The sequence below is a fragment of the Protopterus annectens genome, chromosome 2.part1, assembly GCF_019279795.1.
Source record: "Protopterus annectens isolate FY-2018-M chromosome 2.part1, PAN1.0, whole genome shotgun sequence".
In the NCBI taxonomy this organism is placed as follows: domain Eukaryota; kingdom Metazoa; phylum Chordata; order Ceratodontiformes; family Protopteridae; genus Protopterus; species Protopterus annectens.
Genome location: NC_056729.1, coordinates 1,186,982,045 through 1,187,005,628, shown reverse-complemented (window position 1 = coordinate 1,187,005,628; position 23,584 = coordinate 1,186,982,045). Strand labels below are relative to the sequence as shown.

At 43.5% G+C, this 23,584-nt stretch overlaps 1 protein-coding gene across 2 annotated transcripts in view; it reads right to left on the bottom strand.

Moving 5' to 3' along the window:
• Window positions 1-4,744: 4,744 nt before the first annotated feature.
• EXTL3 (exostosin like glycosyltransferase 3) overlaps window positions 4,745-23,584 on the bottom strand; it is a 1,000,838-nt gene continuing 981,998 nt past the window's right edge. For both annotated transcript variants that reach the window (XM_044062714.1, XM_044062715.1), the window contains exon 8: window positions 4,745-5,329. In XM_044062714.1, the coding sequence (XP_043918649.1) occupies window positions 5,120-5,329 (210 nt within the window). In that variant the 3' untranslated portion in view covers window positions 4,745-5,119. The remainder of the gene's footprint in view (window positions 5,330-23,584) is intronic.

The following is a 23,584-nucleotide window of genomic DNA, read 5'->3' as shown; positions in this document are numbered from 1 at the left end:
AATACACCATATAGACATGCATCCAATAGATTGATGTACATGGAGTTATAACTAACACCCTGGTATGTAGAGGGGATGGTGGGAGGGTAACCTGGACTGCAGCAGTGTATACACTCGAACATCTACATTTATGGTAGGTACAAAACTGTACTATGTTCATCGTGTTATACTGCTGCAGTCATCACACTTGGGTTGAATCCCAAAGCTATGGATGGGTGGCTGGTACTAAACTGGGTTAGGCGAAGCTAGGATGCCCTGCAGAACTGCAGGGGCAAAACCAGCTCTGGTTTTTGAGTATAATGGAAGGTGGTAGTGCTTGGTAAAGGTGTGCACTGAACTCCAAGTAGCTGCCTCCAGAATGTCCTTGGTTGGAACCCCCCTGAGAAAGGCTGCTGAGGTTGCTGTAGCCCTGGTAGAATGGGACCTAATATTAACAGGCACTGTCTTCCCATGGTGCGAGTAGCAAAAGCGGATACAATGTGCTATCCATTTGGAGATGGTCTGTTTTGAAATAGCCTTTCCTTGTGAACCTGCAGCATAGGATACAAAGAGTTTGTCAGTTTTTCTGAAGGTCATTGTCTTATCCAAATAGTAACGTAGCTGTCTGTGAATGTCCAAAGAGTGAAGGAGTTTTTCTCCTTTATTCTGGGGGTTTGGATAAAAGGTGGGTAAATGAATGGTCTGATTCAAAGCCACACTGGATACTACCTTTGGCATAAAGGTAGGGTTAGTTCAGAAGAGACTCTGTCCTGATGGAAAATGATGAAAGGTTCCACTGCCATGAGTGCCTGTAGTTCTGAGACCCTGCGTGCTGAGGTGATAGCCAGCAACAAAGCTGTTTTCCATGACAAGTATTGTAGTTCTGCTGAGAAGGCTGGTTCGAAAGGAGGCAGTGTTAATTTTTCTAAAACGAAGTTGAGGTCCCAAGCTGGCGTTGGGGGTTTTCTGGGTTGTCTTATATTCTTAGCCCCTCTGAGAAACTGCCTTAGTAAAGGGTGTGAGAATATGGGAGGATCCGTATTATACTGAGCTGAAATGGCTGAAGCATGGATCTTAATGGATGAGAAAGAAAGGCCTTTGTGTAGCATCTCAGTTAAGTATTGTATATGAGGAATGTTTGGTATCCCAGGATTATGGCCTTTAGCCTGGTTCCATGCACAAAATATTTTCCATTTGTCTGAGTAAGTTTTTCTGGTGCTGGGCCTCCTGGCCTCCAAAATGACATTCAGGACGTCCTTTGAGAGAAGTGTTGATTGATAATTCAAGGTATTCTCCATGCAGCTAAATTTAAAGTCCTGAGCTGACTGTGAAGGATCTGAGAGTTTTGCTGAGTCAACAGAAGTGGGAATTGAGGTTAAGATCCATGGAGGGCTGTGAGTCAAGTTCCTTAGTAATGGGTACCAGTGCTGACGTGGCCAGTCCGGAGCAATGAGGATCATTTGTGGTCTCTCTGATCTGACTAAGTAATACCTTGGTCAAAACAGGTAGTGGTCGGAAGGCATAGACTGTCAATGCTATCCAACTGAAAGATAGGGTGTCCACTTTCCAGGCTAGGGAATGATAAGTCCTTGTGCAAAATTTCTGTAGTTGGCAATTGTTGGGGGAGGCAAACAGATCTATGTCTGGGCATCCCCACCTTTGAGTTATCAATGAAAATACTTGTGGGTGTAGTCTCCACTCGTGAGGAATCTGCCATATTTCTGCTTAATTCGTCTGCCAATATGTTTTCCTTTCCTAGCAGGAATTGTGCTTGCAGTTGTACTTGGTAAGTCAATGCTGTGTTCCACAAGGTCATTGCCCGTCTACATAAAGGGTAGGAGTGTGTTCCTCCCTGTTTGTTTATGTACCACATAACTGTGGTGTTGTCTGTCCTTATTAGTAGTTGTCCTGGATGCAAGAAGTCCTTGAAGGCTGTCAGTGCATTTTGCACAGCTAGTATCTCCTTTTGGCTGATGTGTAGATGCATTTGTTTTGCAGACCATTTGCCCTGTATGCACTGTCCTGCCATGTGTGCTCCCCAGGCGTAGTCTGAAGAATCTGTTGTCATAGTTTGGTTTGCTGGAGGCAAGACAAAAGGAAGACCCTTGTTTATTTGACATGCTTGAGCCCACCATAGGAACTCTTTTTGAAGGCAGGGAATGAGAGGTATTCTTGTTTCAAGGCTGTGCCTGTGTTGAGTCCATACACTTTTCAGGTACCATTGTAAGTTCAGAAAATACACAGCACGGAAGGCAAGAAAGAAGTAACAAGGAAGATTCCTTTAATCCAACAACATGTACATTCTGGTACCTCGGCAATTCGCCTTCATGGAACATTTACCATATGCACACATCTTCCTTTTATATTGTCATCAATCAATCAATTAATTACTTAATGAAACTTTTCACATTTTCAACATTATTCTTTTCCATGAACACATAATATATAATATAAATACAATATTTAATATATTTCTGTATAAATTCACTAAATACAATCATTAAATACCTTTCTATAAATAATTTTTCAAACATTGAACATATTTTAAAACATTTTTACAAACATTAAACATTTTCCCTCCATGAAACGTACTTAATTGCCCACCTATATTACTGCTAAATGTATGCATTTCATATATAATATATTCAAATTCACCCCCCCCCAAATCTTCTTTAGCTATCAATGCTTTTGAGTATGCTGTATGTTCATGCATTGAGAAAAGTTATGTAGAATTTTGTAGGACAAAGAACAAGGAATTTAATTTAAATTTTCTTCCATTTTCTTTAAGACTTCCTCTGCTTTGACACCAAATAACACATCTTTATGCAATGGAGCATCCAATAACTTTGCTTTGACATGTCCTGGTAAGGCTTGCTCTTTTAGCCAAGCATGTCTACGAATTACAGATCCTGTGACAGCTGCTCTACATGAGGCTTCCAATGAATCAAAACCACACTGTAAGGTATGCTTTCCCACCTGTTCTGCTGCATGCAGCAAATCCTGCATCTCTTTGAAATCAGGTTGATCTGTCTGAGGGATCATTTTCTGCTTTAACTGTGTAATCAAGAACTGCTGGTATTTTATCATGTGGAATTGGCAGTTTAAGGCCCTCATGGCCAAAGTGGCAGATGTATACACTTTCTTCCCCCATCTTTCTAATGCTCTGGAATCCCTTTCAGAAGGTAGTGGATTCGTAGCAGTAGAGGCCTTGACCCCTTTGGGACCCTGGAAAATGGTTTTGGGGTCTGCAACAGGGCTTTTATATAGAAACCTATGAGAATCAGGAACTCGGTAGTATCCGTCTGGTTTAGCTGGTGCAGGAGGTAAGGAGTCTGGGTTTAGACTAGATTCAGTGTAAACATCGTCCAAAATGTCTAAAACTGGAGGAATTGCAAGGGGTCTATGCTGTGGAAGAAGAAGAAACTCATGGAGTCTTTTCTTAGAGTCAGAGTAATTTTGGCCTTCCCAGTTGAAGTGTTCCTTCATGGTGTGTAAAGTTTCCCAAAAGAGTAGTCTTCAGGGGGGAGACAGAGGGAATGGACTCTTCTGCATCTGAGTCTTCATAAGGAGGGAAGGAATAATCCTGGTCCTCAGAGTTAGCTGAGGAAATGGATGCTTGGTCAGAGGAAGGGTAATCATCTTCCAGTCTAAGCCTTTTGTCAGGAGGGGGCTGGGAACCCCTGATAAGGGTAATTAAATCCTCAGCCATCTTAAGCATCTGTTTGCTAGGCATAGGGGCCTGTGGGAGGGGTCTGTGGACCCGGTTTCCTAACTTTTAAGGGAGCTTTAAGTTTAGCATAAGACTTAATAGAGATAGCTGTCGGTTTGAAGACACCTTCAGAAACCGAAGGCCTGTCCAAAATCACCGGATCACAGTCAGGGTTGGCGTCCGAGGGGTGAGATGGAACCGGCTCCTGAGGCCCAGCTGATTCAGTCTGGGAGGCCGTCAGAATTTCTAAATCAGCGGTAGTCAGGGGCTGCGTAGGCGCCTCGCTGAAAACCGGAGAACTGGCGGCAGGCCTTGCTGAGGCCTCGGTATCTGGTCTTGGCCTTGGTTGCCTGTCCTTATCCTTGCATTTTTTAGTCATTGCTGATGTTGGTTGTTCCGATGACATGCTATAGTTAAATTTTCTGCCAAATTAATGTCGGGCGAAATCCGCCTGACGCTTCATTGTACGTTTGTTGAACCTAGCACAAAACCGACAACCAGAGACTTTGTGGTCTGGGCCTAGGCAAGGAATACAATAAGAATGAAAATCCTTATGAGGTATTTGCTTCCCACAAGAAATGCAATTATTAACTTTGTCTGACATCGGTCTGAGGCAAGAAAAGTTTCCCCAACGGGGTACTTAGCTTTAGAGAAGACTTCGGGCTGAAATTCGATTTGAAAATCTCAGGAGCTAGCCGACTGGCAGTTGCGAACTGCTTCTGCTTCGGGCACCGTGCGGCAAGAAAGACTGAAGAAAATGGCATCGGCTGCCTCTTTTATAACCCTTGTCGCACTGACATCAGGGAAGAAGCGGCGACAACAGACGCTGGACTAAGACTTTGGGATTCGGCCGACTGCGGGACCGCCTGATGGCAGGATAACCCAAGTGTGATGACTGCAGCAGTATAACACGATGAACATCTGGAAAATTACACTCAGAATATGTACAGCAATCTGATGGAAATGTGCAGTGTTTCATCTGTATTACAAAACCGTGCTTGATTAGGTATTAAGGATAAAGAAGTTTACAAAAAAATGAGTCTCAAAACAATTACATAATGTGGTATGAATCCTCTATAGCCAGCTTTAATTAATCAGAAATAACAAGTTAAGTGGAAAAATACCCACTTCCAACCATACACAGACCTGTAATGCTACGTGTAAAAGATAAAATGCTGGCTCACTGCTTGCCAGTCAAAGTCAGAATCAGTTTTATAAGCTGCAAGATGGCAAAACAGGAGAAAGTGATCGGTTATGGCAGAAATATACATGGTGAGTTCAAGTCAGTGTCAAGTTTATCGTACCATAGAACATCTTATGAAATTTTCATCTTGTCAGTATATTTCCTATAACATGCCTATGAAACCAACCGTACTTCATGTAAACATCCACTTGCAGGCAGGCCTGCCTCCCTTATTCTCAGGGAAAAGTCTAAATGAACTTGAAGCACTTTGTCTTGTCATGGGGTAGGCGAGTTTTGAAGAGTACAGAGTCAACTCTGAATTGAGTATACAACAGTGGCATGTAACCATACACCTTGACAAAGAAGTTAATACACTTGTGTCGCTCATGGAAATGCGAGTCATCATGAGAGAGGGCTTGTGGGCAACCAGGGCAGCGGAAAGTCCATCGTGATGTAACCTATAATGAAAAAGACAATAAAAATGCAGTCAACAATACTTCAGTCAGTTGCTATGGAAAATTCAGATGGAATTCTGTGGAGCTATTAGCTGCAGTAACATTTCCATCTTGTACTGATTTTCTGCACATATTGTTATGCAAATGTCCTACAGCTACGTAAAACACTGACTTGTGTGGAGTTCCTGCTGTGCAAGCCTTTGGCCGGCCTGACTACCAAAGTAAAAGTCTCCCTCCTCTGTAGACTGGTGTACTTCCTATCCAACATCAATATACTTGGGTATACAAGGAGCCACCCAATGCCATGATATCAGTTTTTACTTGCTCCCTAGAAGGTAGGAGCCCCCTGGATGAACAATAAAGCAAGGGTCTAAAACAGAAACTAGGCCAAGCAGGGAAAATGCCCAGGGGGTCCACTGGGCTTGGTAAGAAGATAAAAGCGGCCTACTACTGTAGGCAAAGAGGGGAAGGAAAGAAGACTGCAACAGTGAATACACTTGAAAATCTACATTTATGGAAAGTAAACACAACTGTACTATGTTCGTCATATTTCACTGTTGCAGTCCTGACCTGAGGGATGATTCCCAAAGCTGAGATGAGGGTGGAAGGAATATGAGAAATGGTTCTACTGCCATGAGAGCCGGCAACTCAGAGACCCTCTTAACTGAGGTGACAGCCAGTACCAAGTTAAAAATTTTAGGTTAGCAGAAGCTGCTGGTTCAAAGCGGGTTAGGTTTATTTTTCACAGAACAAAACTGAAGTCCTATGGAGGACTGGGATGCCTCCTGGGAGGTCTGATGTGGATCATTCCCCTAAGGAACTGTTTCAGCAGGGGGTGTGAAAGATAGGAGGAAGAGTAGTGATGTGGGTGAAATGGCAGAGGCATGAATTTTGATGGAAGAAAACGATAGGCCTCTGTCAACTAGGGTAGCCAGGTAATCTAAAATAGCAGAGATTCTGGATGGCTGAGTACGATTTCCTAGTACTAGACCTTCTGGTCTCTCTCAATGTCCTGACGTTGTTTGCTTAGGCCATGCTTGTAAATGGATGCTGGGGGAGTATCCAGGCTGAGAGTCAGAGTCTGCAGATTGGGATGCACAAACCTCCTCTTTGTTCTGAGGCAGAAGATCCCCTCTCTGAGGTAACTACCATGTTTTTTCATTAGTTAAACTTAGTAGCAGAGGGTGCCAGTGCTGCCTGGGTCTATCAGAATGAGTTTTGGACCCTCTTTCTTGATTTTTAAGAAGACCCAAGGAAGAAGAAGCAAGGGGGAGGCATAAAGGAAAAGGTGAGTCCAAAAGAAGGAGAAAGCATCTGTCCTCCAGGCTGCAAGCAGTTTGCTCCTTGAAGAGAATCTTTTTAGTTAAGCATTTTCTTTGGTGGCAAAGAAGTCTATCTGTGAGGTTCCCCATTTCTGGACTATGCTGAGAAATGTTAACGATGCAGATGCCATTCGTGGGGATTAATCAAGTTCCTACTGAAGTGGTCAGCTAGAGTGCTTTGAATGCCTGGAAGGTATTGTGCAATGAGGTGCAACCCCAGAGAGTGAGCCTTCTCCCAGCTCTGCATAACTGGTCGACATACAGAGTGAGTGTCCCCCTGTTTATGTACCACATGATTATGGTGTTGTCTGTTTTGACTAGCAGGACCCATGTTTTCCATTTGTCTTTGAAAACTACTAGGTCCTTTTGAACTGCAGTGTAAGTTCTTTCCAGTTTATGTGCTTGTCTCTGACCTGACTTTGCCTTGGGATTGAAGGTGTTTGGAAATGAGCCCCCAAGCAGTCTGTGAGGCATCTGTGGTTAGTGTTGGGCCCTTAGGGGTGAACCTGAAGATGAGACCCAGGTTCTGGGGACAAGCCTGTATCCACCATGCAAATTCCTCCTTCAGACAGGGGATCAGTAGCCAGGGATTGTGACTAATGTTACCACACATTCTTGAGGTACCACTTGAGTTTCCTCATGTGCAGCCTGGCCAGAGGAATCATTAGGATATAAGATGCCATACAGACTAAGGCTCTGAGAAATTCCCAGGCTGGAAGGCATTGCCTCTGCATAATGTTTTGGAAGTACTGAGCCAAAAAGGAGACCTCTTCTGGAGGGAGAAAGGCCTTTTGAAGGGAATAATCCAGAAGATCCCTCAGAAGAACTATATTGGTGGATGGGTCTATACTGGATTTGTGTAGATTTATGGTAAACCCCAAGGAGGTGAAGAGGTTCTGAGTAAAGCCCAGATCCCTGAGGAGCTTTGACAGACTTGTGGCATGAATAAGCCAAGATCCCTGAGGAGCTTTGACAGACTTGTGGCATGAATAAGCCAGTCATCTAGATAAGGATAAGTCTGGACCACTCTTGTTCTGCAGAAGGTGAACACAGGGGCTAAGCACTTTGTTAAAACCCTGGGAGTAGTAGACGCCAAACGGCAGTACAGAAAACTGAAAGTGACTGGTAGCTGCTCTGAAACTTAGAAAGTTTCTTCATGAAATCAAACTCATTCTCTTTAGCCCTGGTAGATCCCCACTAAATAATGACTTTACCATAACATCTAAAGATAACATACAAATCACCCCAACAACAAACACTAAACTACTAGGCGTTGAAATTGACAATCTAAAATTTTACTTACACATAGCCCAAACAATTAAGAAAATCAACAAAAAGCTTGATCTCCTATACAGGAACAGACAGTTCATCACTAAACCTACCAAAGCCACCTTAGCAAGGACTCACCTCTTATCCATTCTCCTTTACGCCTCCCCTATCTTAACTAACCTTCGCCACACTGAACTAAGCACATTGGAATCCTGCTACAACTAGATTGCCAGGTTTGCTACCGATGCTTCTCCCAGATCCCATCACTGTCTAGCCCTCAATCAACTTAACTGGCTTGAGCTACCCCACCTACTCCTACTCAAACAACTCACAAGCTCTACTACCTTCCCAACAAAACCCCTGCACTTCAGAATCGAATTCACCCCTACACCATCACTAGAAACTTAAAATCTAGTTCTCAGAATCACATAAATGTCATCAAACATAAAAATGAAGCTGGTAAATCTCTCTATGCCAGCTCCATTGCCAAAACCTGGAATTCACTTCCTTGCCATTCATGTTACTCCCCAGGCTAGGCCATACCAATGCACTGTTGCTAGGATTCTGCTAACAGCAAAAGGTTGCTCCCCAAGTCCCACTTGTACAATAATTACACATGGGTATTAACTTACCACCAGAAATTTAGACACTGTCAATCACTTCTATCGATACTCTTACATATTTTGAACATGTATGGCACTGTTTTCTTATTTGGTACTAGTCTTGTCTCATTTGAACTGGATTAGTGTTGGGAGCTTCTCTCCCCAGACCTACCTATGCTCAACTGGAATGTATTTTTGATGTAATTTTAACATGTATTGCACTAGGTTTCATTATATGTGACTGCTGTATCGCCTTTAACTGTATTAATGTCTGGAGCTTTTCTCCCTGGGCCTCCGCTGAAAACGGACCTATGTCCAGTCTGACTTTCCCAGTACACAAATGTAAAATAAAATAAAAATAAAAATGATTCTTCTATAGGAATGTGCAAGTAAGCATCTCTTAGATCCAGGGTGACCATTAAGGCCTGAGGAGCTAACATACGTAGATGTCAGCATTCTGAATTCTGGTACCAGCAGGGACTGACTGTGGGTGGACAGGTCTAGAATATGGCACAAAAGCCTGGAGTAGAACCCCTTTTCCTTTTTGGTGTTCTGGGACTGATTCCACTAAGCCCTGTCAGCACCAATTGAAACTTTGAGCAAGGGCCTCTGCTCTTTGACATTTGTGGAATATCTGGGTAACCTGAGTATCTTAAAGGCTCTTTGAAAGCGAGCCTGTAACCATTTGAGATAATACTCAGAACCTACTTGTCTGAAGTGACACGGGACCAATTTTCTTTAAAGAGGAACAGCCTTCCTCCTAGTCTTCCTCCTATCTTTGTGGGAGAGGGTGGGGGCAAAGGGAGGGAAAGGAAAGAGTCATTGCTGCTCTCTGCCAGGACCCTGTGGCTTAGAATTCCCTTTCCTGGGAGTTTCTGAGGAACACTGCCTGGGCCTTTTTGCTTGGTATTGCCTTTGAGATCTTTCCCCTCTTGGGTTTCCTTTGCCTGCTTTTAGACTGAAAGGGAAAGGGCCAGTATGAACTTGGAAGAAGTTTTTCACAGTCTTATAAATTTTGCTTTAACTTCCATCTTTTTGAGCATAGCCTCAGCTTTTGGCCCAAAGAGGAAGTCCTTATCCAGGGGTGCATCTGAGGGTTGGACTTTACATGGTCGGGGAGGGTCTGTTCCCTAAGCCAAGCATGCCTTCTAAAGACAGAACCAGAGACTGCAGCTTGGCTGGAGGTCTCCATAGCATCATACCCACAGTGTAAAGAATGCCTAGCCATTTGGGAGCTAGAATGGCAAAGGTCAAACAAATTCCTTGGAAATGTTCTTGTCCTCCAGGGAAGATATCTTTTGCTTCATTTGATCTAAATTAGTTTGTTGGTATTTGATCACATGAAACTGGCATTAAGGGAGACTTATCAAGGGTCCTGCTTTCTTTGTCAGCAAGTAAAGGATTTTCTGATTAGCTGGCCCTTGCTCCTTTGGGTCCTGGAGTGACAACCTCTGGATCAGCAAAAATATTCTTGAAGAGGTACATATGGGAGCCCAGCACCCTGTAAAACCTGTCTGATTTTCAAAGGGGCTGGGGGAATGGAATCTGGACTTAAAGAAGAATAAAAAAAACATCCTCTGCAATCTCCAACACTGAGGGACAGCCAAAGGTTTGTGTTCTAGCAGGTAAAGGAACTCCCTAACCCTTTTTTATTGTGGGTATTCCGGGAACTCCCATTGGAAATGTTCCCTCATGGCATGGTGCGTTTTCCTGAAGCTAGATTCTCTTCAGAATCTGAATCTTCAAAGGAAGTAAGGAAGGGTCCCTTCTCAAAGACAGACTCCTCCTGGTCAGACTCCACATCAGTCAGCAGGCTCAGAGAAAACTTCAGGGGTAGGATCCCTCTTCCTTTTCCCTGGGGAAGGATCCAAAGGGGTTGCCTAGCCCTGACTATAAAAATAAAGTCCTCAGCTCACCAAACCAGGTCTTGCTGATATCCCTGTGCATGGGAGCCGGTAGGCCTACACATAAGGGCTGAGGTAGAACTCTTCTTAGGGGCAGCTTTGGCCTTAGGCCTATTCAAGTCTGCAATCCTGATGACAGTCTGTTTGGAAGAATGAGAAAATGCCGTCTGACACTGCAAAGGGATGTCCCCAGAAAAAAGATTGCTTGTTGGAAACCGATGTCTGGTGAGTGACTCTGGACCCAACTGACTAAAAGTCAAGGCCTGAGCAGAAGATGGGGAACCAGACAGCATGTTGGACTCCGGACAGGTCTCAACAGAGGCTTGTGTCACCACCTCAGTTGCAGAAGGGAGCTGCAAAAGAGCCTCGCCTTCCTCAGTGATAACAAGCCCTGGGGGACTGGCAGATGTAGAGCGATTGCCATCTGAGGCCCTAAGCTTGGGTGCTTTTTCCTTAATGTTCCTATGCTTAGGAAGCTCAACCTCGCGATGACCTGCAGATGCCACTAGATGATGCGAAGTACATGGAAGACTAAGATGCCTTGCTAAGATCCCGGCCCTACACTTGATAGTCAGAGTTGAAACAGGCTCAGAAACAACAATTAGGAACATTGTGACCACGGCCTAGACAGGTGACACACAGTGAATGAAGTCTCAGTGTGGGATTTGCTTACCACAGTGGAGACGATTGTTAACCTTATCTAACATGGGTTAAAGCAAGAAAAAAAAAGAAAAGCATTCCCCAATGGGCTACTTACCTTTCAGATGATTTCTCTCTAGTGGGGACTGACCAATGCACTGAAATATTGCTTTGGGCTCTGACGGCAAGAAAAGACCGATATCATGGTATTGGCTGGCTCCTTACATACCCAATCGTACTGACATCAGACAGAACGTCTGCCAGCCTAAGGAGGAGGGAGAGTTTTACTCTGATAGTGGGGCCAGCCAAGGGCTTGCATGGCAGGAAATTCCCACAAGTCAGGACTGCAACAGTGAAACACATAATCATCTATATATCTCCAAGGAAAATATAGCGTGAAGTACCTCTGTGTAAAGATGCTCACCATTAACTGTAGACATCTGAATATTAGGACTACCGCTGCAGTATGAATCTCTGCCCACAACAGTAACCTGCAGGTGGATGGCCACCCTTCTTGTCTGAAATTCAAAGCCTTTTGGCAAGCCTATGAGCAGAGCTAGACTCCTACTCTAGGCTAGAAAATCCATCAAATACATGTGCCCTCTTTGTAAAAGGATACAGGAAATCATGCCTCACCTGGGGCAAATTACTGCTAGTTCTCAGTCTGCAATGCTCTCAAGGGCCTAATGAATTTCCTCCACTATTATTTGAAAATATACAGATGGGAAGTCCCTTGGGGATCCACAAGGCTAATGGGTGGTAGGTCCCAAGACCAAGTACAGACCCATACTACCCATGTCAATGGAGGGAGAGAGGGACACTGAGGGGACAGGTGTGTAGGAACTTATAGCAATGACCATTCTATTTGGACGTTTAACGTTTTGGTTAGTATACTCAAATGACTGTACTATGTTAATCATAATGATACAAGGATCACTTCTACAGTATTAGTCCCTACCTATTGTTAGAGAACTAAAGTAGTTAGTTCCCACCGTGAGTTGGTGGATGTTGCAGTATGCCCTGTCAAACTGCAATGGTGAATCCCATCTTCTTTCTGGACTACAGATTAAGCTTGTAATGGCTGGGAAAATGTGCACACTGTGGTCCAGATAGCTGCTTCAAGATACTCTGGCCTGATGCATTTCTAAAGAAGGCTGCTGTGGTGGCTGATGCTTTAGCAGAATTGCCTCTTAGGGAAAACTCTACGGCTTTTCACTGTTCATAGCTAGTTACTACAGATGTAAAAGACCACTGAAGAGCCTAGTTCACATTTGCTAATTTTCATGGAGGACTGCCTGGTTAACTGACTTGCTCAGCTGACAGAATCAAACTACGGAGGACTACAGCTCATAGCCTTAATCCTCTATGCTGCCATTTCTTTCATAGATGTTAATAGCCCCCAACACAACCAAACTATGACTTCACTTTAATTTATTTATATGGAAAGAATGTAAATGAACAGACAATATAATGTTGCCAACACATTTCTGGAAGGTTCATAGGTGTGTACTAGGCTAATGGCCCTGGAGCCTCTACAAGCCTAGCCCACAAAAGTGTCCTGGCATTGTGTCGCCCGATGTTAGTTCCCAGTGCCTCTACCAAGTAGAGCCACTGGAGTGATCCCCGGGGTGAACTTTCTATTACCCATCCACTCATCAAGATTTCACTTGAAGAGGGACAGTGAGGTGCTCTGCTTGACATGTATGGGAAGTCTATTCCAGAGCATGGGCAGTCTCTGGGTTAGGAACCTACCCCTCCGGCATGTTCTGTTGATTGTGGTAATAAGGTTGAGGTCTCTGGAGTGTGTGGTGCAGAGGGATTGGGATTTCTTTAGATGTAGCATTTCTAACAGAAGCGGGTCAGACATGGCTTTGTAAGTCAAGCAGAGATCACCTCTAAGTAGGCAGTATGAGACAGAGAATAGCTGGAGTCTTTTGAGTCTGTCCATGTAGAACATGTGTTTAATGCTTAGGATCCTCTTCGTGAGGTACTTCTGTGGCCTCTCCAGCCGTTGGAGATGTCTAGTGAGGTACATGCCAAAAAGGGCATTGTACTCTATGATTGGTCTAATGAAGGAAGAGTAGAGAGAGACGATGACCTCTTTCTTCCTGGATGTAAAACCCTTGGTAATGCGATGTGCCACATAGAGACTTTCTGACCACAGTGGCAATGTGGTGGTCGAAGGAGAGGTTGCTCTCAACCTGCATCCCCAGATCTCTTATAACGCCTTCAGTGTTCAGTGGGCTCCCATCGATGTGGTAATTAGTGGGAACTGAGTTTTTACAAAAGGGGATGACAACGCATTTTTTTGTGTTAAGCCAAAGGCCATGGTTTTAACACCAGTCATTGGTCTCAATGAGGCTTTTCTGTAGGATGTCTGCATCACTTGGGGAGTTAATAATGGCTCCCAGCTTGCAGTCATTTGTAAACTTGGTCAGCCAGAGTCCTTCTGTGTTGGCCTGGACTTCTGAGAAGTAGATGCCGAACGGAGAGGACCCAGGACCGATCCCTGTGGGATTCCACTCATGACTGGTCAGCAGTCTGACTTAAGAGTCTGCTACTTTCACACTCTGTGTTCTATGAGACAGTTTGCAACCCACCTAGTGATACAGGGGTTGAAGCCTAGCTTGGTGAGTTTTTCTATGATTCCTGAGTGGGGAATGGTATCAAAGGCCTTAGCCAGATCAAAGTAGGCTGTATAAACCACCTTGCCTTCTTCCACAGCTCTGGTGACTGACTCAAATAAGTTGAACAAGTTGAGCAGGCATGATCTACCCTTCACAAAACCAAACTGTATAGGATCCAGAGTTTGGAGACTCTCTATATCCTTGTTTATTAGGTCCATGATGATGCGTTCCATAGCTTTTGTGCAGGTTGATTGGTTTTATGTCCAGCTTTCACTCAACAGAGCTATCCCAAGTAACCCCGGCTGGGCAACTGGACACCCACTGGCCTGTAGCTTATTGACCCAACGCTGCTAGGCTTTATAGTGGACACACACACTGGCCAAACAGGGACACATACACTCCTCCCACCATTAGCATGGGTCCCTGGAGTAGGTCATTAGGCCAGGTCCTCAACCCACTTATCACCTGTAACTACCCATGCCCATTTGACGACATTAGTCATCGTGACTGAATCACTTACAGCCATATTTTACACTGTCGAGTGGCTATCCCTGCCACAGCATGCAGTTTGTGATCAGCGTTTTCCTATTTTGAGGATACCGCACACCACAATAGCTGCCCCAAAGCAGTTGGTCTGTACAACTCTTCCCCCTATAGGGCACCATATAGAGTCTGTGCTGCTGTCCACAGCTCCATTCATTGGTGAGTTTGAGATGGAAACACTCAGTATGTTTTTCCGGAGGTGGGAGGAACCCCATAGAGACACAGGAAGAATATGCAACCTCCAAACAGGCATTGGTCAAAGGTCAGGATCGAACCTTGTACCTTGTGCATGGGAGGCAAAGACCTTAAACATTACGCCAACTGGTCTCCTAATGAATTAGTGAAACAGATATTTGAGCAAAAAATGAGGAGAGAGTCCAACCAGACATTCTAGTCCAACTAGACTTGGAGAAAGCATATAACAAGGTCCCAAATAAGCTAATTTGTGCAGTGTTGGTACTCTGTGGTGGTATGCCCTTCACTGCAGAACTATCAGCCATCCCTCTTCTTCCCTAACCACAGTTTAAAGCTTTTTCTTAGATCCAGCTCCCTCCGCCTAACATGCTGATGTCACCTACAAGGCTGGATGATAAAAAGGAGACAGCTTGAGTGCATGCCCCCCCATCTCTGGGTCCATAGGGTGGGTCAATTCTAATCTGTCCTCTGGTCAGGCCTCTTTTCTGTGCTCCTGCTTCTTTAACAGCCACACAGTGATGTCCAACATGGTTCTACCCCTAGGATAATCACTCCCACACTCCTTGACAAGATACCAGAGATGCTAATCAAACTATAGTGTTGCCCAGGCTACTGTCAGGGCTTTACCCCTGTATGCCACTGGCAAGACTATTGGACTATAAGATATTTAAGTTAACAGAATAGCATGCACACACGCATGAGAGGAAGCATTAGTTAGCAGGAATGAGCAGGAAAAAAAGACTGTAAATAATCAACAGAATAAAACTAATACATAAGTGTACTTGCTCTACTTGTTTAAAAAAAGTTTAAGGAATTATGTAGAGGGAGTTAAGTTATCCTTTTACTATGAAAGCATTTGCAGGAGGGCTCTTTAGGATTTTTTTTAAACTGGAATGGAGTTTGGGGATAACATTAATTTAACATTAATTAGAAGGGATTCCCACATTTGGGAAAACCATGACTGAAAAGCTACAGTTGGTGCAGTGAAGTCTAGTCATAGATGTATGAACAAAGAATACTGTAGGGTAAGTGAACTACATTTGTAGCTAAAGAAATGTTGAATGAGTTGACAAGTAAAGAAGGGAAATGAGTCTGCATTTAACAGTCTGTAAATTAGTGTAGACAGTAATTTGGCTCTTTGAGGCACGGAGAGACATTTGTTGCAGTCATTACATTTGGGTAATCTGCTGGCAGGTTGCTCTCAGTCGGCCTGAATTCCAAAGTCTTGGGTCCTGCTTCGGTTGCTGTCTCTTCTTCCATGATGTCAGGGGTATAAAACATGCAGCTGATGCCATTTTCTTTAGTTTGCCCCTGATGTCAGATGCCCCCAAAAAGGTAGCAAAAAAAAAAAATATATATATATATATATATATATATATATATATATATATATGTATATATATATATATATATATATATATATATATATATATATACATGCATCAATATAAACTTTACCTTTATCTACAAGCAAATACACAACATAGGTTGCAGAAGATACAGAAGGAAACAAACTCCAGAATGACAGGGGGATGGCGGGAGGGTAACCTGGACTGCAATAGTGAATACACTCGAACATCTACATTTATGGTAAGTGTACATAACTGTACTATGTTCTTCATGTTTTACTGTTGCAGTCATTACATTTGGGTAGAATCCCAAAGCTATGATTGGGAGGCTGGAGCTAAACAGCACTAGGAGCAGCTATAAGGCCCTGCAGAACTGCAGTGGCAAAGCCTGTCCTGGATTTAGAGTACAGAGGCAAATGACAATGCTTTGTAAAGGTGTGAATAGAACTCCAAGTAGCAACCTCTAGAATGTCTTTGGTTGGTACTCCTCTGAGAAAGGCTGCTGAAGTAGCTGCAGCTCTGGTGGAACGAGACCTAATGCCCTTGGGCACAGGTTTACCATGGTGTAAGTAGCAGAAACGGATGCAGTGGCTTATCCACTTTGAAATTGTCTGCTTTGAAATAGCCTTGCCTTCTGATCCTGCAGCATATGTCACTAGTAATTGCTCAGTTTTTCTTAGAGCTTTAGTCCTGCTTAAAGTAGAATCTTAGTTGTCTGTGTACATCCAAGGAATGCAAAATTCTCTCCCCCTTGTTCTGTGGATTTGCATAAAAGGTTGGCAGATGAAATGCTTGGTTAAGAGCCACACTGGAAACCACCTTAGGCATAAAAGTAGGATCTGTCCTCAGAGATACCCTGTCTGGGTAAAATATGATAAAAGGCTCTACAGCCATGATGGCCTGTAGCTCTGAAACTCTTCTTGCTGAAGTAATTGCTAATAGCAGAGCTGTTTTCCATAAGAATTTTATATCAACTGAGGTCCCATGAAGGCAATGGTGATCTTCTAGGAGGCCTTAAATTTTTGGCTCCTCTAAGATACTGCTTTAGTAAAGGATGGGTAAAGATTTGTGGCTCTGTATTGTAATGAGCCGAAATGGCAGAGGCATATTGATATGAAAGATAGGCCTTTGTCAAGCATCTCAGTTAAGTATTGCAATATCTGAGGAATATTTGGTTCTGCTACATCAGTTCCTTGTGCTTGATTCCAAGCACAGAATCTCTTCCATTTGTCAGCATAAGATTTTCTAGTACTAGGCCTTCTGGCTTCCAAAATGACATCCATCACAGCTTTACTGAGAGGTGTTGTTTGTATGATTACATGATCAGCCATGCTGCCAGGTTCAGTGTCTGTAGTTGATTGTGCAGGATCTGACTGTTTTGCTGGGACAGTAGTTGTTGTCTTTGAGGCAAGGTCTAAGCTGGGTATTGAGACAAGTTCCTTAGGATTTGGTACCAGTATTGGCGGGGCCAGTCTGGGGCAATTAGTATCATCTTTGGTTTTTCTTGTCTGACTTTTAGGAGGACCTTGGGGAGAAGAGGCGGAGGAGGAAAGGCATAAACTGATAGGTTTTTCCAACTGAAGGATGGGGCGACCACTTTCCATGCTTGTCTGTGATAAGTCCTTGTGCAGAATTTTTTCTATTGAAAATTTTGAGGAGAGGCAAATAGATCTATGTCTGGGCTCCCTCATTTCTCTGCTATCATGCTGAAGACTTGTGGATTTAGTTTCCACTCGTGAGGATCCATAAGGTTTCTGCTTAAATCATCTGCCAGAGTGTTTTGTTTTCCTGGCAGGAATTGAGCTTGAAGATGTATTTGGTAGGTCAAAGCTGTGTCCCACAGTGCCATGGCTAATCTGCAAAGGGGGTACGAGTGTGTGCCCCCTTGCTTGTTTATATACCACATGACTGTGGTGTTGTCCATCTTTATCAGTAGTTGTCCTGAATGAAGTAAGTCCTTGAAGGCTGTTAGGGCATTTTGAACAGCTAGCATCTCTTTCTGGCTGATATGCAGATGCATTTGTTTTGGTGACCATATGCCATGAATGCATCTTTCCTGCCATGTGGGCCCCCCAGGCATAATCTGATGCGTATGTTGTTATGGTCTGGCTGGCAGGGGGTAGAGAGAATGGCCGTCCCATGTTTTGGTGATATGCCTTTGCCCACCACAGGAACTCCTGTTGCAGGCAGGGAATGAGAGGAATAATTGTTTCCAGACTGTGAGAATGCTGACTCCATAAACTTTTTAGGTACCACTGATGTTTCCTCATATGCAGTCTTGCATATGGAATCAGTAGAATGCAGGATGCCATGAAGCCCAGAGCCTGCAGAATTTGTCTTGCAGAAGACTGGGTTTTTGTTGACATCAGTTTGAAGGAAGTAGTTAGTTGCCTTTGCTTGTCTGGCGTGAGGTAAGCCATCTGGGCAGTTGTATTCAAGCTTGCACCCAGGAATGTTATCTTTTGAGAGGGTACCAGTTGTGATTTCTTTTAGTTTACTGTGTACCCTAGGCATGTTAGAAGCCTTTTCACAAATGCCAGGTGTCTAAGAAGAGTGTCCTTGTTCTTTGCTTGAATGAGACAGTTGTCCAAGTAAGGATATATTTGTATACATCTTTGTCTGCAAAATGCAATCACAGGTGCCAGGCACTTTGTAAAGACCCTGGGAGCAGTAGATAAGCCAAAGGGCAGTGCAGAGAACTGGTAATACATTAAGCCAGGCTTGAATCTGAGGCATCTTCTGCAAGATTGTCTTATTGGGACATGCAGGTATGCTTCTTTTAGGTTTAAAGTCACCAGCCAAGCATTCTTGCCCAGCATGGGCAGAAGCTCCTGCAAAGTCAGCATTTTGAATTTTGGAATTTCCAGGTATGTGTTCAAAATTGATACATCCAGTATTGGCCACCAGGCCTTGTCCTTTTTGGGTGCCAAGAACAGTCTTGAGTAAAAACCTTGTCCTTTTTCCTGTTCTGGTACTGTCTGAATGGCCCCCATATCCATGAGGGACGTAACCTGTTTCTATGCCTCTGCCCATTGATTTTTTGGCAGATCTGGCTAACTATTTGCCATTGGCAGAGTGTGGAAATGGAATCTGTATCCCTGTGATACGATGTTTAGTACCCACCTGTCCTGGGTTATTAACTGCCAATTTTGAGCAAATAGTGCTAATTTTCCCCCTATGGATACTGCCAAAAAATAAGTGCTTGGTGTAGGCAGAGGGAAGTCATTGGGATTGCTTTCTGTAGGGTTGCACTTTATCTCCTCCAGATTTGGAGGTGGCAGCGCCCCATTGCTTTGACCTGTATGAATCTTGCACATGGTATCTGGAACTCTTTGGGCATCTGGATTTGCCCCTTTGAGCTCTGTCTGACACAGGAAAGACCAACTTTTTGTTGGCCAGTGTCTACTGAATCTTGGTGGCTGTACTTGTACTTGTAAGAAGTCTTTAACAGTTTGCATAGACTTTGCTTTGTCTTCCATTTTCTTTAAAACCTCTTCTGCTTTAATACCAAACAGAATCATGCTGTAAAGGTGCATCTAGCAATTTAGCTTTAACATGATCAGGCAAATTTTGTTCCTTTAACCAGGCATGCCTCCTAATCACAGATCCAGTAACTGCGGCCCTGCAGGAGGCCTCTAAGGAATCAAAACCACATTGCAAAGTATGCTTTCCAACTTGTTCAGCTGCATGCAATAATTCCTGCAATTCCTCATTTTCTGCACATTCTGAAATCAACATCATTTTCTGTTTCAGCAATCCCATAACATGTTGTTGGTACTTAAGCATATGAAATTGACAGTTTAAGGCCCTGATTGCCAAGGTTGCAGATGTGTAAACCTTTTTTCCCCATCTATCCAGTGCCCTTGAATCTCTGTCGGAGGGGGTAGGATTTTTTGCTTTTGAGGCCTTAACTACCTTTGGACCCTGTGAAATAGTTTCAGGATCAGCAGCAGGGTTTCTAAATAAAAATTTATGTGAGTCAGGGACCCTGTAATATCTATCAGGCTTACTGGGAGCCAGAGGTAAGGAGTCAGGGTTCAAGCTCGACTCCAAAAACACATCATCCACAATGTCTAAAACGGGGGGAATGGCTAAAGGCCTGTGCTGAGGGAGAAGGAGGAAATCCCTGAGTCTCTTTTGATTCTAAGAAGTCTTGACTCTCCCAGTGAAAATGCTCCCTCAAAGTATGCAAGGTTTCTCCAAATGAATAATCCTCGGGAAGAGATGCAGATGGAATAGACTCCTCAGCATCAAAATCCTCATAGGGAGGTATAGATAATTCCTGATCAGAAGAGGAATCAGAAAAAATAGAAACCTGATCTGAAGATTCATAATCAGTGTCTTGCCTAGGCCTCTTATCAGGAGGGGGATGGGTACCCCTGATCAAGGTAATATGGTCTTCAGCCATTTTGATAATCTGTTTTATAGGCATAGAGGCCTGTGCACATGGCTCATGCATCATTCTTTTTGTTTTAGAAGTTGCTTTTGTCTTTGGTTTTGCAGCTGTTGTTGGTTTGATATACAAATGTTGAGGTCTGAATACACCCTCAGAAGCCAGTGCCTGCTCAGCGGCTCCGGACCCATCCGAGGGAGATACATCTGTCGGTCTAATACCTTGAGTATCTTGTGGCATGCCAGACTCCACATGAGTGTGGGTAGAGGCCTGCGACTCGAAGGTAGCGGGTATCAGGAGCTGCGAAAGTGCCTCACTGAGTACCGGCGAACCAGCGACTGGCTTAGGAGAAGTTTTGTCGTCAGTTTTGTATCTCAACTGCCTTTCTCTGTCCTTTTCTTTGCATTTTTTATGTACTCCGGTAGTTGGATTGCTATCCAACGACATCTCTTGGTAGTTAAATCTATTTCCAAAATACTTTGATGCAAAAATATACCGACGCTTATTAGTGCGTTGGTTAAATCTAGCACAAAACCGTCAGCCAGGCACGTTGTGATCAGGGTCAAGGCATAAATAAATGGAGATCCTTATGAGGTATTTGCTTCCCACAAGTAATATAATTATTAACTTTTTCTGACATCGGTAAAATAGCAAGAAACAAGTTTCCCCAACGGGGTACTTAGCTTTAGTGAAGACTTCGGTTCTGAAACTCAAACTCGAATATTTCAGTAGTCAGCCGACAAGCACTTGCGAAATCTCCTGCTTCGGACTCTGCACAGAAAGAAAGACTAAAGAAAATGGCGTCAGCTGCATGTTTTATACCCCTGACGTCATGGAAGAAGAGACAGCAACTGACGCAGGACCCACGACTTTGGAATTCAGGTTGACTGAGGGCAACCTGCCAACAGATTACCCAAATGTAATGACTGCAACAGTGAAACACGAAGAACATCTCCTTTTGTTATGGTGACTTTTGCCTTCAGGGGACAAAAACAAGGAGATTTTCCTTGCCCAGAACAGTTGGTATTGATTGGTGACTTGTTTACACCCACATGGTTGCTGGAAGACAGGGATCTGGAAGTTTCGCACCCAACATTTCACACCCAAGTACGTTTTACCTCCGGAATGTTTGTTCCCACACATTTCACCCCAACATTTCTCTCCAGGTTCTTTTCATCCCCACGACCTGCAATTATTGCCCCAACCATTAATTACATTCCAGAATGTTTTTTTTTTTTTTTTTTTGTGACCTCACCCTTACTGAAGTTCATTTGTGATGGTGAATCTCTTTTTATAGGTTTTTAGACAATGGCATATTCAGATGAACAAAGGAAGCAAATTGCTCAGGATATTGACTGACTTGCTGTGATGCTGAACCTCATAATCATATTTTTGTAGGCCTTTCAGCATAATAATGTTTCTATGAAACGTAGTAAACATATTTTAATTAAAATCTACCTGACCTAGCATTGATCTCCTCTTTGCAAGTCTTTGTTCATCTGAATATGTCAATGTCTAAAAACCAATATAATAAGGTTCAACATCAAAGCAAATCAGTCAACACCTGGGGCAACCATGTTGCTTCCATTGTACGGAAAGCCTTCTACATGGCCCACCTCATAAGTAAGGGTATCTCATCCAGGGACAAGAAGTTCATAACATCCCTATATTCTTCCCTTATAAGGCCTATTATTGAATACAATGCCCCTTTCGGCGTGTATCTCGCAAAGCACATACAGCAGCTGGAAAGACCACAGAGGTTCCTCATCAGGAGAATCCAGAGCCTCAAATATCTACCATACACAGACTAAAAGCCCTAACCCTCTACTCAGTTTCATACAGACTCCTCAGAGGTGATCTCTGTCTGGAATACAAGGCGATCACGGACCCCACCTTGATGGCACTGCTGCATATCTGCAAGTCTAGCTCCACTCGAGTAACCTGCACGCATGGCCTCAACCTGGTCTGTGACATTAACAAGACTTGTTGGTGGGACAGATTTGTGTCCCAGAGACTCCCCCATCTGTGGAATAGACTCCCTCTGCACATCAAGCAGAGTACCTCTTTACCCCTTTTTAAGCGCAACCTGGATAACTGGATGGCAAACAGGAAATATACCCCTGGGATTCCACCCATGTCCCTACTGGACAGGGGCATCGGCTGCTGATTTGTCCAAACATGGCCTAACTCTTGGCTGACCAAGTCCATGCCATCTGGGTGTGTGAAAAACAGTCGACTTGCAACGGACGTTTATGAACCAGAGAAATCAGCGGTGAAGTTGTGAATGCCATCAATCCCCACAATCAAGCAGCAAGACCCAAAGCAGCCTGACTCGTCAATGAAGTAACCACCAGGGCAAGGACAACACAGGAAATGCCACAACAACAAAGAAAATGCCAGAACAGATCTTCACAGAAGTTATTTTGGGAGCCCATGCCAATGTTGGGAGTGCTTCTCTCGAGGAAAGAGTCACTGAAGTGAACAATTCAATCAGCAAGACAACCTGGCAGCATCCCAAAGTTGCCTCAAACTACTGATCAACTTTGTTATCTCCCCAGGAGTTCAAGATCATCAATGTTGATGGTGTCCAGTAGCGGTTCATTCTACATGACCCAGGTAGGCTCTTGCCTAAACTTTAAACAATTTAAGCATAATTATTGTAAATTTTCTTTCTTTTTACAAGTTTTTTTACGCCAATGATGATGCAATAATGGAAAAACTACAGAAGTTAATTAAAGATTTAACATTCTGAGGTTATCATTCACCAACGATTAATCGATGTTTACAAAATGCTAAAAGTAGGCGCCTGACAAATGATAGACCTGTATTCTCTGCAACAGAGACTTTGCCAATACAGATTCATAGGTTCATAGATTAGTACTAAGCTAACTGCCCTTGCGAGCCATTTTAAGCTTAGCCAATTATCCTGTGTGAGACTCAAACCCTGCACCCTATGTTTGTAAGGCAAACACATTAACCATTAGGCCACCCTCCCACCCAGATAAGGGACATAGGTGTTTGCTCACTTTTAATTCTAACACATCTGCATTTCGGAGCATTAGTAGTAAATATTGGCCACAATTACCAGACTTTGTCAACAGTGAGTCGAATATTCAAGTTTGGATATAAGAGGTGCACAAACCTTAATCACCTTTGTTATAAAGAACAGCCTAAAACTGCAAGCACACACAGTATTTCCAAAAGGGGTACATTTAAGTGCCATAAGTACATCTACTGCATTCATTTGTACACCAGTAAGCACTGCTGTGAAAGTTTTAACTTGCAACATTTGTTTTATTGGATTACTCGGGGTACCTAGTGACTGTTTTACTTTTTGCTTTTTACCTTTTCACTAGCGTGAAAATTGTTGTAAATTTTCTTTCTTTTCACTAGAGTGAAATTTTGTTGCTTCGCA